This window comes from Manacus vitellinus, unplaced genomic scaffold (assembly GCF_001715985.3).
Source record: "Manacus vitellinus isolate BGI_N305 unplaced genomic scaffold, ASM171598v3 scaffold_8_pilon, whole genome shotgun sequence".
Lineage (NCBI taxonomy): Eukaryota > Metazoa > Chordata > Aves > Passeriformes > Pipridae > Manacus > Manacus vitellinus.
This window is the reverse complement of record NW_021940864.1, coordinates 2,809,610-2,821,657: the sequence shown is the minus strand read 5'-3', so window position 1 is coordinate 2,821,657 and position 12,048 is coordinate 2,809,610. Positions and strand designations below refer to the sequence as shown.

The following is a 12,048-nucleotide window of genomic DNA, read 5'->3' as shown; positions in this document are numbered from 1 at the left end:
ATGTTAAAATGAGATGCATCTTCAACCAGTTCTTTTCCTCTGTGAGCAGGCAGTAGGGCAAGGGAAAACTGATTATATCTCTGCTGTACATTGATTCAATTACTAATGGCCAAGAACAAAGTAAGACCTGGTGATTTTTATAATTTTGTTGTTTTTAAAGAATTGCAGTCAGAAGGGTCTCGCACCAATAATTTGGAAAATGGAGCACTGCATTTGATTAGAAGAGATTTAGCATAATATATATTTCCATCAGTTGTTCCCGATATATCTTTCACTCTGCTATGAAGTTATTACTGTTCTACAAGATTGGAGTTTTAATGTCTGTTTAGTCTGAGGCTCCTCTCCTAAATTACACAAGAGAGATGTCATTTTGAGTCAATTATGTATATGGCTGTTAATTAAAAATTCCAGTTGATTTAGTACACAAACCAAAGGACAACAAATATTAGCAATAATGCTCCAATTTGAAATCCTGGTGAGGAATATAAAATTTTCCACCTCAGGGTTGTACAGTTTCCTAGTATTTTCCAGTATCAGTCTCTGTTCCAAGAGACACTAGCCCTTCTCAAATATAAGCAAAGTATATCCCATCTGTATCAACATCCTTATATAGTTATACTAACTGAACTAATTTCGGGGCAAATAAAACATCAACACATAGAGAAGATATAAAAATACATATGTCTGTATAGACATGTTAAGTTCACACATACTAATAAAGATCAACTCTGAATTTTATAAAGATCGAAGGTAACAAATTTGGGATTGAAATTTAACAGTTTTACAACTGGGCTAATTGAACACAAACTTAGCATGAAAAAGGACTGCATTCACATGCCTCAGTCATAATGACAGCTACGTATGCACATGTACGCCAAACGTCAGAAGACATTACCAGTTTAAAACCAAGTAGAAGCTGTGCAGCTGTATACAAGCATTGAAACTTCCACGTTCAATACGACTGCCAAGTATTTTCTGCACACACAGGAATCAACTTGCAGAAATACTGATCAGTAACATCAGCTACTGAGCCAGCAACTGTTGCATGTACTCCTACTTTACAAAATAACTGATGCCTAATTTTGGGGTTTTTAATCAGACTGTGTGACTTCCTCAGACTTGCAGGCTTCATGCTTAAGAATTTTTGAACAGTTCTCTTACAGCTGTGATCTAACGGGCACAGTACAGGTGACAAAAAGAAACACATAAGTATTAGATGTTACCCAGTAACTACTCACAAACTATCTGGAGGAACTTAATAGGCAGCAATGCTCTGTCATTAGTAACCCCTGCAGGTTACAGTCACTGTCTAACGGCACCCCAAAACGTTTTTAATTCTTAGACCTTTAACAATCTTTGTATTTAAAACCTCTAAAAACCCAAGATGAAACTATCGCTCTATTGTAACAACTGAGGAGTAAATCTGCATAAAGAATTTAATTGCAGAGCGTCATCAAGAAAATAGGTTTAGCAGTGAATCAAAGGGAAACACCTGTGCTCCACAATGGGTGTCTGAGCTTTAATATACCACTGTCTTGAAAAGTTTTTATACATTAACAACCATTTTTTCTCCAGTTCAGTATGGATCCAGCCAAAGCATATTCGCCTTCTACACATGTTCTCCCTTCTCTGCAAACTGCCTGACGAAGTACAAAGCTAAAATTATTCTTTTTATTAATTCAGACCATCCGCTGTTTTCGTGCCACAGCGCAAATAATTTTATACGTTTCCTGAGATAAAAAACATCGGCTGCTTATCCAAGAGTTGTCAACTTCTGAAAGGTTTAACCAGAGTGGTTTCCTTGGAAATGTAAGCAAAGTCCCACCCACCCCTTCTACAGGCACTGCACAGGAGGAGATGAGAACACTAAATGCAAATGAGGTCTGAAAGAAGACCTAAACTGCTGATGCAAATTACGGAGACCGGGCTATTGAAACGTGACGTGGACTTAACTACTGTGCAGTCTCATTCTGTCTTTTGTTACCAACCTACGTGTGTCACTTCTTAAGCACCGTCATACCAGTAACAGTGCTGTTTAACAATTACCTCCACGGTGATTCATGCCTTGTGTACTCCAAAAACCTACCAGCTTTTCAGAATTTTGAGACAGAGCCTCTAGGTACGACTAACTAAAAAAGGGCATTAATCATTTTGCAAAATGGCAAAATCAAAAGGATATTCAGTAGAACAAATTAACATTTGTACCATTTTAGTATTAAAGTTGCTTACTGGTTTTGATGTCCTGACCAAATTAGGAACAAACTGTTCTGGTTCAGAACCATTTCAGTATTTCCATTTGCATTAGTATAAATAGGGCTCCAATTACTAATCCTTCACAGTATCTTTTCAAAAGGTATTATCTCTTTATGCCAAACACTAAAGTCAACTATTCCTTACATATGACCTTCTACATAGCCCAGAAAATGGGCATGTCAAAATTTCCTCACTCCCTGGTTTTCCACAGGACACTGCCAAACCCCCACTTCTCCCTTACTCTTCTCCCAGCATGTGAAACATACTTCTCAGTGTTTAAGCAATCTTAAAAATCATAAGAATTTACCAGAATAGTCACATCTTCCATTTTCTGCAGACAGTCTCTTAGTCCTCAACAACTTAGAATTAATTACTTAAATTGATAACTTAGAATTAGTTTGCTTTCCATTCTATTTGAAACTTCTCTACCATCTTATACAAAGATCACATTTAAAAACCAGCAAGAGAAACACTGCAGTAAACCACTAAAAAACAGGTAAAGGGAAAAATGAACCAATGAGACTGACTAAAAGATTATGAAATTATTTATGTATAATGGATAAACAAACCCCACAATTAAAAGAGCACTATACACCAGCTTAAGGTCTACAAAACATGGACAACTGCATGAAATAAAGGTAACAATGCCTACCTTTTGGCTTTGCATTTTTCAAAATAACACTGATCAGTTCTGGAACATCAAAGTAGGCAGCATAGTGCAAGGCATTCATATTTGTCCAGCGGCTCCGTAAGCTGCTATCAGCACCCAAATCAATAAGCTGAGTGGCAAATTTTACAGCAGTTTCAACATCACCTGCAAGATAAATTGTGGAAAATATGCAATAGTGATTGATTTAGTTGACCTCAAAAAACATACACATGCTCATGTATAGCACAAAAGATCCATTAAACCCTTCAAGCTCACAGCAGAACAATTACTATGCCTTTGTTTTTAGGATTAGGATGCAGAAATCTTTGGCTTTTATCATAAAGGGCTGAAATCTCTACTACAGTTTATAATAACACTACTTCTTTTTCCCTAATGTAAATAATGTGTCAGCCATCAAACTCAGGAATTTTAGTATCTGATAGAAGAAAAAAAAATTACACATCACAATGCTGAAGTTTACATTAAAAGATCTGCCAACAGCAGAAAAGACAACCTATGCCAGACCTCACTCAAATTTACTTCAATCTCAGAGGAGAAGTGGGTTCGGGTCAACCAAAAAGTAACACAACATAGAAAAGCTAATAGGAGTACTCAAACAGAGTTAAATATGCTCTCATTTCCAGTATTTATGATCATAATAATGCAAAGTTTATTGTTCTCTTCTGATATGAACAGGGTTGAAAGAAAGCCAGTCACCTAAATGTTCTAGCTGCACTGCTGTAAGAAAACCATAGCTTAGCTTGGAGTTCTCACCTTGGCCTGAAACAGCCTTTGCTACATGAAATATATGTTCAAGCTGGTACTATTGTTTGCAATACCTATAATACCTATACACAAGCTACTCCCAACAGCCACAGCTGTAACTGTGCTGCAGTTCTGTACCTTTCCTTCTGATGGCCACTAGAAGAGACAAAACCAAGCACTAAAAAAAAAAAATCTACTGTAAATCAGTGGGATCACTCTTTGTGAATTAATTAGCTTTTTACATCTATAATGACATTTCTTTACTCACCAATACCATGAGCTCCTGATTTGCAAGTGTAATGCAAGAGAGTCATATCAGTCAGTCCATCTCTGTCATTCACATTGCAACCCCTTTTAATGATCTGACAAGCAAATGGAAAACAAGCACATTTTAGCTCTGGCATATCTCTGACATCAGTAGTTATTCATATGTTATTTCAGATATATTGACTCTTGGATTCATTCCAATGGCTAATAACAAAGAAGCCTGCCAGAACAGACTCTTAACTGCAGAGCTGACCAACATACACAAACGTAATAAATAATATTTATATCGTTATATATGCATATCATTAACCTTCATTATTTGCAGATTTGAAAGACTCTTTATATTATTCCCTCTAACATATACTTCACATGCTAAGAAGTTAACTGCTTAACTGAACAACAGGAAAATTACTTACAAAGCTCTCCCCTTGTTCTTTGATCTCTCAGTAATACCCACCCCATCCCCCCCATAAAAGCCCTCAGTTTTACCACAGTAGGAAGAATCTTAATTCTACTTCCACACCTGTCCAGAAAAGCCCATAATCCAGAAGAAGAAGAAAAAGAAAGTAGGATGGAATTACTAGAAACAAGATGTCTTCTGAAAGCAGCTTATTGTATGGTGCAAAAAGATTTCAGTTCCTATCTCATTTTGTGCCTTGGAAACGCTGCACTTAAGGTCATGCTTTACCCCAACTTCATATATTGGAGTGTGGGATTACTGATAAGCAGGAAACTGAAACACCAAGGTGAAGGGTCTCCACACAACTGTCTTGAGAAGAAACATTGTTTGTATCATCTACGCAAACCTACTGAATTTTCATCCATCATCTTTCTCTTTCCAAATAAAAGCTGACAACATGGAAAACAAGGCATGATCAGCCAGTACTTGTTAAAAGGCAGAAAGTGGATCTGCCTTTATGATTAGTTCTGCTTCTCAATGAACTGGTTTTATTCGTTGTAAACACATACTTAACACTGAAAGCATTCAAGGATCTTCATTTATACCTCACCTCATTCCCAATAATATCAATATTCTGCTGAACCTGTGGAACCCACTGCCTTAAGATAGCAAACAATTCAGAAACTGATGTTTTGGGGTCAAAAAGTATTTCTTGGCATGCTGCATCATTGGGATCGAAGAAGGAAAACTCTGTCAAAAAAAAAAAGGAATCATTATGTGCAATCCTGAGTTTTAACATGCATCTAGTTTTTCAAACTCAGAGGCAAAGAACAGCAGAGAGAGTCACTTTACTACACATCACACTGTAAGAGTCAGAATGCTGAATTAATTTAGAAATTTTTTTTAACATGTGGCCTAATCCTTTAATATAAGATCTTGACTATACTTCTGAAAAAGCTTTGAATCAGCAACCAATACAATGATACTGTAAGAGTGATTTTAAGTTTAGGCAAGAAGTAACAGTGATGCACAGTGATTGTGCTAATAAGGGTTTAACTGTTGTCCAAGTCAGCCAAAGGCTGCAGATCTAAGCTGTTCCCAAGCACAGACAAGCCTATGGATCTCTCAGTGATCAAAAGCGTATGTGATCTCTCCATATGCTACAAAACATGTCTTTTCCTTCTTCTTCTGCCCTCACAGTTTACATAAAACATACCAAAATATAAACCCATGCTTAAATCAGGAAGGCGTTCTATGGCCTCGACTATTTTCAGATATATTGTGAATGCATCAATCCCAGCTGGTGGCAGCTGCAGGTAACAAACAGCTTCAAAAATTAAGGCACCAAACCAAGATCAGAAAAAAAATACATTTTGGAAGATTTTAAGCCTCGTGTTCTTTAAGGCAACCCAAAGTATAAGTGTATGAAACACCTCGTTATAAAAGTGTCATACATCATGTTACTTAGAGGTGTACGTGTGTGCATGCATATACACACAGCCTATTTTAAATTTGTGGAATTTCTTCCAGCTGTGGAAAATTATATGAAAGAATCTGGACAGCAATGGCTATGAGGAGAGGGAATGGAAGCAGAACCTACTGCCATCAGCAATTGACTGAATCATGGCAAACACTGAACTTTTACCCCTGCTGCAGCTATTAGGGAGTTGCCTTTTAGGAAGGTTTCAGATAAATGTGCAATGTCAGCTCACATCAACTGCAGATACACAGCTCTCAGACCAGACATACAGGTTAAGCAAAACAGGGCATCAGCCATCTGGGTGAATGACATGGTATAAACAACCTCTGGATGAATCATCCCACCTTTCCCCAAAAACAGCATACCTGACTTCTAGATTGGATTAACAGATAAAAGCACCTCCGGAGCTCACTTCCTGGCTATTTAGAGTTTCTCTAACTGCACAGCCCTGGTTCAACAAGAATGGAAAAGGAGGACAACTTCACTGATATTTAACATAAATCTTTATTTGCACCTAGCATATAAAAAAGCAAACCCCTCATCTCTCAGCACCACACCAAGTGTGCTTCTTCCCTATATCCCATGCACTGACACACAGCTACTGATTTATCTACTAATATTTACCTTCCACATAAAGCACAGCTGATCTACTGCTGAAAGCCACGAAGTAAACAGACAACTAGGCAGCAAGTTTAATGATCTTGTATGATATTCACAACTCTTAACTCTACCAGGAAGATTTCTAGCTACAAACCTGAACCAAATTATGTATCAGAAATCAACTCTAGCAGACAGTTACAATCAGCATGCTAGGGTAAAAACCTGACCACTATATCAAGTTCTAATAACAGCCATCCTAAGAGCTTAACAGGTGATAAGCTGGAGTCTTTGCAAACCAAAGAATCGTTACAGAAAACCTGTTTAAACAGAGAGTTTCATGAAAGGATGACAATGACATCTAGGTATTTTAAAACACTACTTCCTCCCCCTCCATCTTTCCCATGTATTGATTACAGTGCTCAACTGTACGGGAGAAATAAATGCACTGAATGGAATAACCAAGAATCTCTCCCTGTTGCAGTTTAACCTCCTTTACCCAGATTCAGTAATATTACTGTTACACAGGTGACAGCAACCCCCTATAAAAATGAATTTTTTTATTCAGTGAGTAGGCACAGATTGAGTAGAACAGATAGTAGAGACATTGTGGCGTTATTGGAAGATATCACAACACAACGTTTGAAAAAGGTGAAAGGAAATTTTTTTCTAAGGGATAAGAAAGCAGAATGGAATAAATCATGGCAGTACTTCCAGTAGACTAGGACAGACAAGTTATGAGAACACAGCTAAACCACATAAAGACACATGTTCATATACTAAAATATATCACATGGAACAGTTAAATTCCCAACCTGTGCTAACTTATAAAATGGGTCTCTAGAGTGCCAAGTCTGTCAAAGACAGAACATTACATGTATTTATTTTCCTGAAAACAGCTGATTACTCTAATCAAGGCATGGGAAAACAGACATGGAGGCAGTAATTTTTAAGGTATACAGATGCTATTAACACCTTCTGCAACATTCAAAGGCATTCTAATTGTAGCTATCAATGAAGGTTCTTACCTACACTGATATTTTAATATATTACATATCCTGTTTAAAATTTTATTATGATTTACACATGTGAAGACAAACCAACATTATTCTGATCACTGATCTTGCTATAATTTTCTACCATTCATTTTAGTCCTTATCATCACAAACATCTATGCTTCCACAAGAAATATCCCCTTACAGTCCATACTGAAAGCACAACAAAGAGTGTAACTCTAGAGGTTTTAGATGTGTAGATTAACTTCACTTACTTATTGCAATTTTACATCTTAACACAATATCTAATTCTACACTGGGATCTTAAAAATTCTACCAATACCTGACCACATACAGAGAAAAGGAAAATATATTATTTAATATGTATGCAATAATAAAAAAGGAAAAAGCGTGGCCCTTCATCTTTCATCTCCTTTAACCAAGAATCCATTTAACAAGCAGAAAACTTTTCTGAAATGAAGAAATAAATTGAGCTGATAGTTTTTCTTAAAACTTATTATTCTAATTTATTTTTTGCCCATCACAAATTTATTTTCTGTTAAAAGTACATACCACAGTCTGAAGGCATTGGTGCTGCAGCAACAGAAAAAGTAACAGATGTTTCAGAGTTTGGGAATAAGAACTGTTCTCTTTCAATGAGGGAATCTCCTTCTAAGGAAGGTTCTGGGAGATCCTCTATGGTCATCTTCTAGAAAGACACTTTAGGAGGGAAAAAAATTAATAAATAACCTCATTAGCAATACTTTAGATTGGTTCTATCATAGTAAGATATAATGCATAATCAGACTAAAATCTTTCCTTTTTCCAAACACAAACTATTCCTACCATTACATTCTTACAAACTAATAAAGTCAATTAGTAAATCTAGTAGAGTACGGTGTCAAGGTCAGCCAACTTTTGGTTTTGACTTCCATCCCTAACTTTGCACATTATTAATGGAAAGCATCACGTTTCTCCCCAGTCTTCCAACTGAGGAGTAAAGAAAATAACGCTACAATATAATCAGCAAACACACAATGATGATAAATGGATGAGTGTATTTCACAGCTTTATGAAAACATGGACATTAAGTACCTGTCCTCACACTCTGCATGCATAGTCCCTTCCTTCACCATGAGCAAGAACATGCTACCATCTACTGTTTTCTCCTCTTCTAAAATTCTCAGCTCTTTAATCTTCCCACACACAGCTGGAGACAATTCATCACCACGAGATTCACTCCTGGACTCACGATTCCATATCAGCTCCTTTCCCAGCTTCTCCCCTTGATGTTTTAAAATAGCACACTTACCACAGTGTTGTAACCTCCACCCTGGTGTTGTTTCCAGTCAACTTTTCCGGCCTTACAGCAATCTAGGAGAGAGAATAAATACTAAAGGGCCATACAAAGTTATAGCGACACAATTTAACAACCAGCCCGAGTTACATTCTAATTATGGCTCTCAGGATAAGATCAGAGGAGAGCTGATCACCATTTGCAAGACATTTTATCAGGCAAATTCATTAAGAAATAACAAAACATTATTCTTAATAAAACCAGGCATTACTGCACTATTGGAGACTACATCTCACAGCCGAAAAACTGCAATTCTGCATCTTGAATTATCATTATTAAACACTCAGGGTAGAAGCAATGCTTCTACTAAACAAACTACATTTTTATTCTGGAGATTGCTATACAGTGTTCTTTTTTCAGTTAATTTGCTTGACAGAAGGAACTCATGGAGCTTCAAGGAATGTTTGTTTTTACTACATTTAATCTACACATAAGTAAATAGGAAAAATTAGAAAGAAAAGAAGTAGTCTCTCTTTGAGACCTATTTTGGGTTTTGCATCTAACACACAACAAGCTATATGAACACATTTACTCTAATATTTCCCCAGATTAATATGTCACTATTTGGGAACCTCACATAATCTACATACTAATACAAAAGGCATTTTAGCAGTGGTTTACAGATGCTGATCCTGAAGTAAATAACTTAAAACCTCCTTTTCTTGCACACTATACACAGCTCACCCTTTCCTCAAGTTGAAAAAAGAGATCCACATTAAAACTGTTCATTTTTCTCCAACTAGTTTATTTCCTTAGTCTTATGCAGCTGTACAAATCACATGCTGGCACAAAGGGAAGATCAAGGAGGAGGCCACTGGGAAGGACAGGACTATTTTTTCCCACAGCATTATCAAATTACAATGGCTTATGTGTTCTTTCATCTAACAAGGCCCAAAATATCACTAATTATTTCAATTAAAAATATCACTACTTATTTCAATTATCATTTTCTTACAGTAAGGAAAAGTTTAGAGTTTATATTTCAAAGGCTTTATAGCCATCATAAACGTGACAGCAACAGCTTTCTTGTATGAGGGACTAGAAAGTCTTTTAAGCTGCAAGTCACTAATTAAATTTCTTTCGAAGGGCAACAATGAAATTAATCTGCTACCATCTGATATTTGTTCAGAGGCTATGGAAAAACAAAACAAAGCTTTGTAAAACACATGAATCCATAAGAGTTTTTCCACAGGTAGCACATCAGACGCTCTCACAAAATGCACAAAGGAACAAGTAAGATGCGTGAGTACAGAAGAGGTATTAGTTGAACCTATTAAGCTGGAAAAAGACACAAAAGAAATTATAAGCCTTTTGCACAGTGCTACCAGCACAACACTAAGGAAACAAAAGAAACATAATGAAAAGTAGTCAGACCCAGTTGAGCAGATGGTGACAGGAAGAGGTGAGGTTCGTCAAGTATGATGACATAAGTTGCTGGAACTAGAAATCAACAAACATTTGAAAATTAATACAGAAAAGACTGTTCGCTGCACACAGGAAAGCAGACCAAACAGAACAGAACCTGTTCAAGTATCCAGGGAATCTTTTACTCTCAGGGGCCATAGGCGAGAACACAATCTGTCACACAAGTGAAAGGAATTGAGCACTCAAACTGCCAAAGCAAAGCAGGCAGGGAAACAACCTGTGTTGTCAGGTAGGTGACACGGAGACCCAAGTGCTACAGTGCATATGCTGACCCAACTCCACACAGAACAGCTTCACGTTTCCACAGTAGTACCAACAACCCCCACCCAAATGTGCACATCCTCACACCCCATGGGATTTCAATTTGGTTCCAGAAATGCATTATCATGTCATGACACAGTACTGAACCAACAATGTCAAGGCAACATGTTCTGCATCCATGACCACTCCAGAGACTGCTACCTCAGGTGTAAGAATATCACACCTAGTTAACACCACACATGGACACCTGGAAAAGCAAAGGGAAAGCGAAGGGTTGGAAACTATTTCAAAGAAATGGAAAAGGCAAACAGACACTGTCCTCATAATGACTTCTGCTGTAAGCAAAAACACAACTGCATGAGGTATTAACAAAATCCAAGACATACAGATTCAGGTGAGAAGTCCTGGTGAAGTGGAATGGAAGGTATTCCAAAAAGAGCAACGATTTTCCTATATTAGTAAGGAGAGTTTAGAGAGACAGAAACTATTAGAAAGATCCAATAAAAGACAGAATTATTCTGTTCACAGAATTGCCAAACTACCACGAAGCACAGTTTAGCACAGCAGAGAAAGTATCATACTTACTATTTGCCAGCCATACGTTCTTCCAACTGAATTATATCTGAAAATGAAAAAATAGAAATATCATTAAAAAAAACTTGAAGGAGCCATCAGATGCACATGCACTTTTGTAGACAAAATTGAAGAACAACTGCAAGTTTCCTGATATCCACACATTACACAGGAATGCATTATAGCAAATATATAGAAAAAAAAAAGTTGCATAATACAGGGTCCAACTTTTCCATGTACTCCAGAGCTTGTAATTTGAGATTTGTGTTAAAGCACAAAGCCTTCCTGCAAGCATTTATAAAGATCTGCAAACACTAAAGCACTTGAAGTGATAATATAGGGTCATGCTAGGGCTTTGATAGCTGAACCTGTCACAAATGTGATGCTATTTTTGACAACCACCACATATAATGGACTCCTTACCATGTACTTAGATGTGCTCAAGAAAAAACTTAAGTTCAGAGAACAAGTCTCTTGCACGTACACTACCTGCCTGCTTCACAACATTTACAGCACGAGTGGGAGACATGTTACATGTGTGCAGGTACACTCAGGACTGGTTTTTCAAGAGGTGTGTGGGGCCCTCTTGCAACACAGCAGTGTTTTCACAGAATCACAGAATTGTTAGGGTGGGAAGGGGGCCCTGGAGATCATCTAATCCAAGCCCCTGCCAAGGCAGGGTCACCTGGAGCAGGTGACACGGGAATGTGTCCAGGTGGGTTCTGAATGTCTCCAGAGAGGGAGATTCCACGACCTCCCTGAGCAGCCTGTCCCAGTGCTCTGCCACCCTCCACGTAAAGAAGTTCTTCCTCATGCTGAGGTGGAACTTCTTGTGTTTTAGTTTATGGCCATTGCTCCTGCACCTGTCACTGGGGACCACCAAAAAAAAGTCTGGCACCGTCCTCTCCGCACCTGCCTTTGAGGTATTTATATGCATTAATGAGTTCCCCCCTCGGTCTTCTCCAAACTAAGCAGGCCCAGCCGCCGCAGTCTCTCCTCACGAGAGAGATGCTCCAGTCCCCTAAC

At 37.7% G+C, this 12,048-nt stretch overlaps 1 protein-coding gene across 1 annotated transcript in view; it reads right to left on the bottom strand.

Annotated features, from left to right (window-relative positions):
• The window catches only part of CLIP4 (CAP-Gly domain containing linker protein family member 4), a 29,882-nt gene extending 18,803 nt beyond the window's left edge, over positions 1 to 11,079 (bottom strand). Inside the window, exons 1-6 of the mRNA XM_018085359.1 lie at positions 11,035 to 11,079; positions 8,719 to 8,780; positions 7,980 to 8,126; positions 4,945 to 5,084; positions 3,936 to 4,029; positions 2,906 to 3,067 (exon numbers count right to left, since the gene is read on the bottom strand). Coding sequence (XP_017940848.1) covers positions 2,906 to 3,067; positions 3,936 to 4,029; positions 4,945 to 5,084; positions 7,980 to 8,112 — 529 coding nt within the window. The 5' untranslated portion in view covers positions 8,113 to 8,126; positions 8,719 to 8,780; positions 11,035 to 11,079. The remainder of the gene's footprint in view (positions 1 to 2,905; positions 3,068 to 3,935; positions 4,030 to 4,944; positions 5,085 to 7,979; positions 8,127 to 8,718; positions 8,781 to 11,034) is intronic.
• Positions 11,080 to 12,048: the final 969 nt, after the last annotated feature.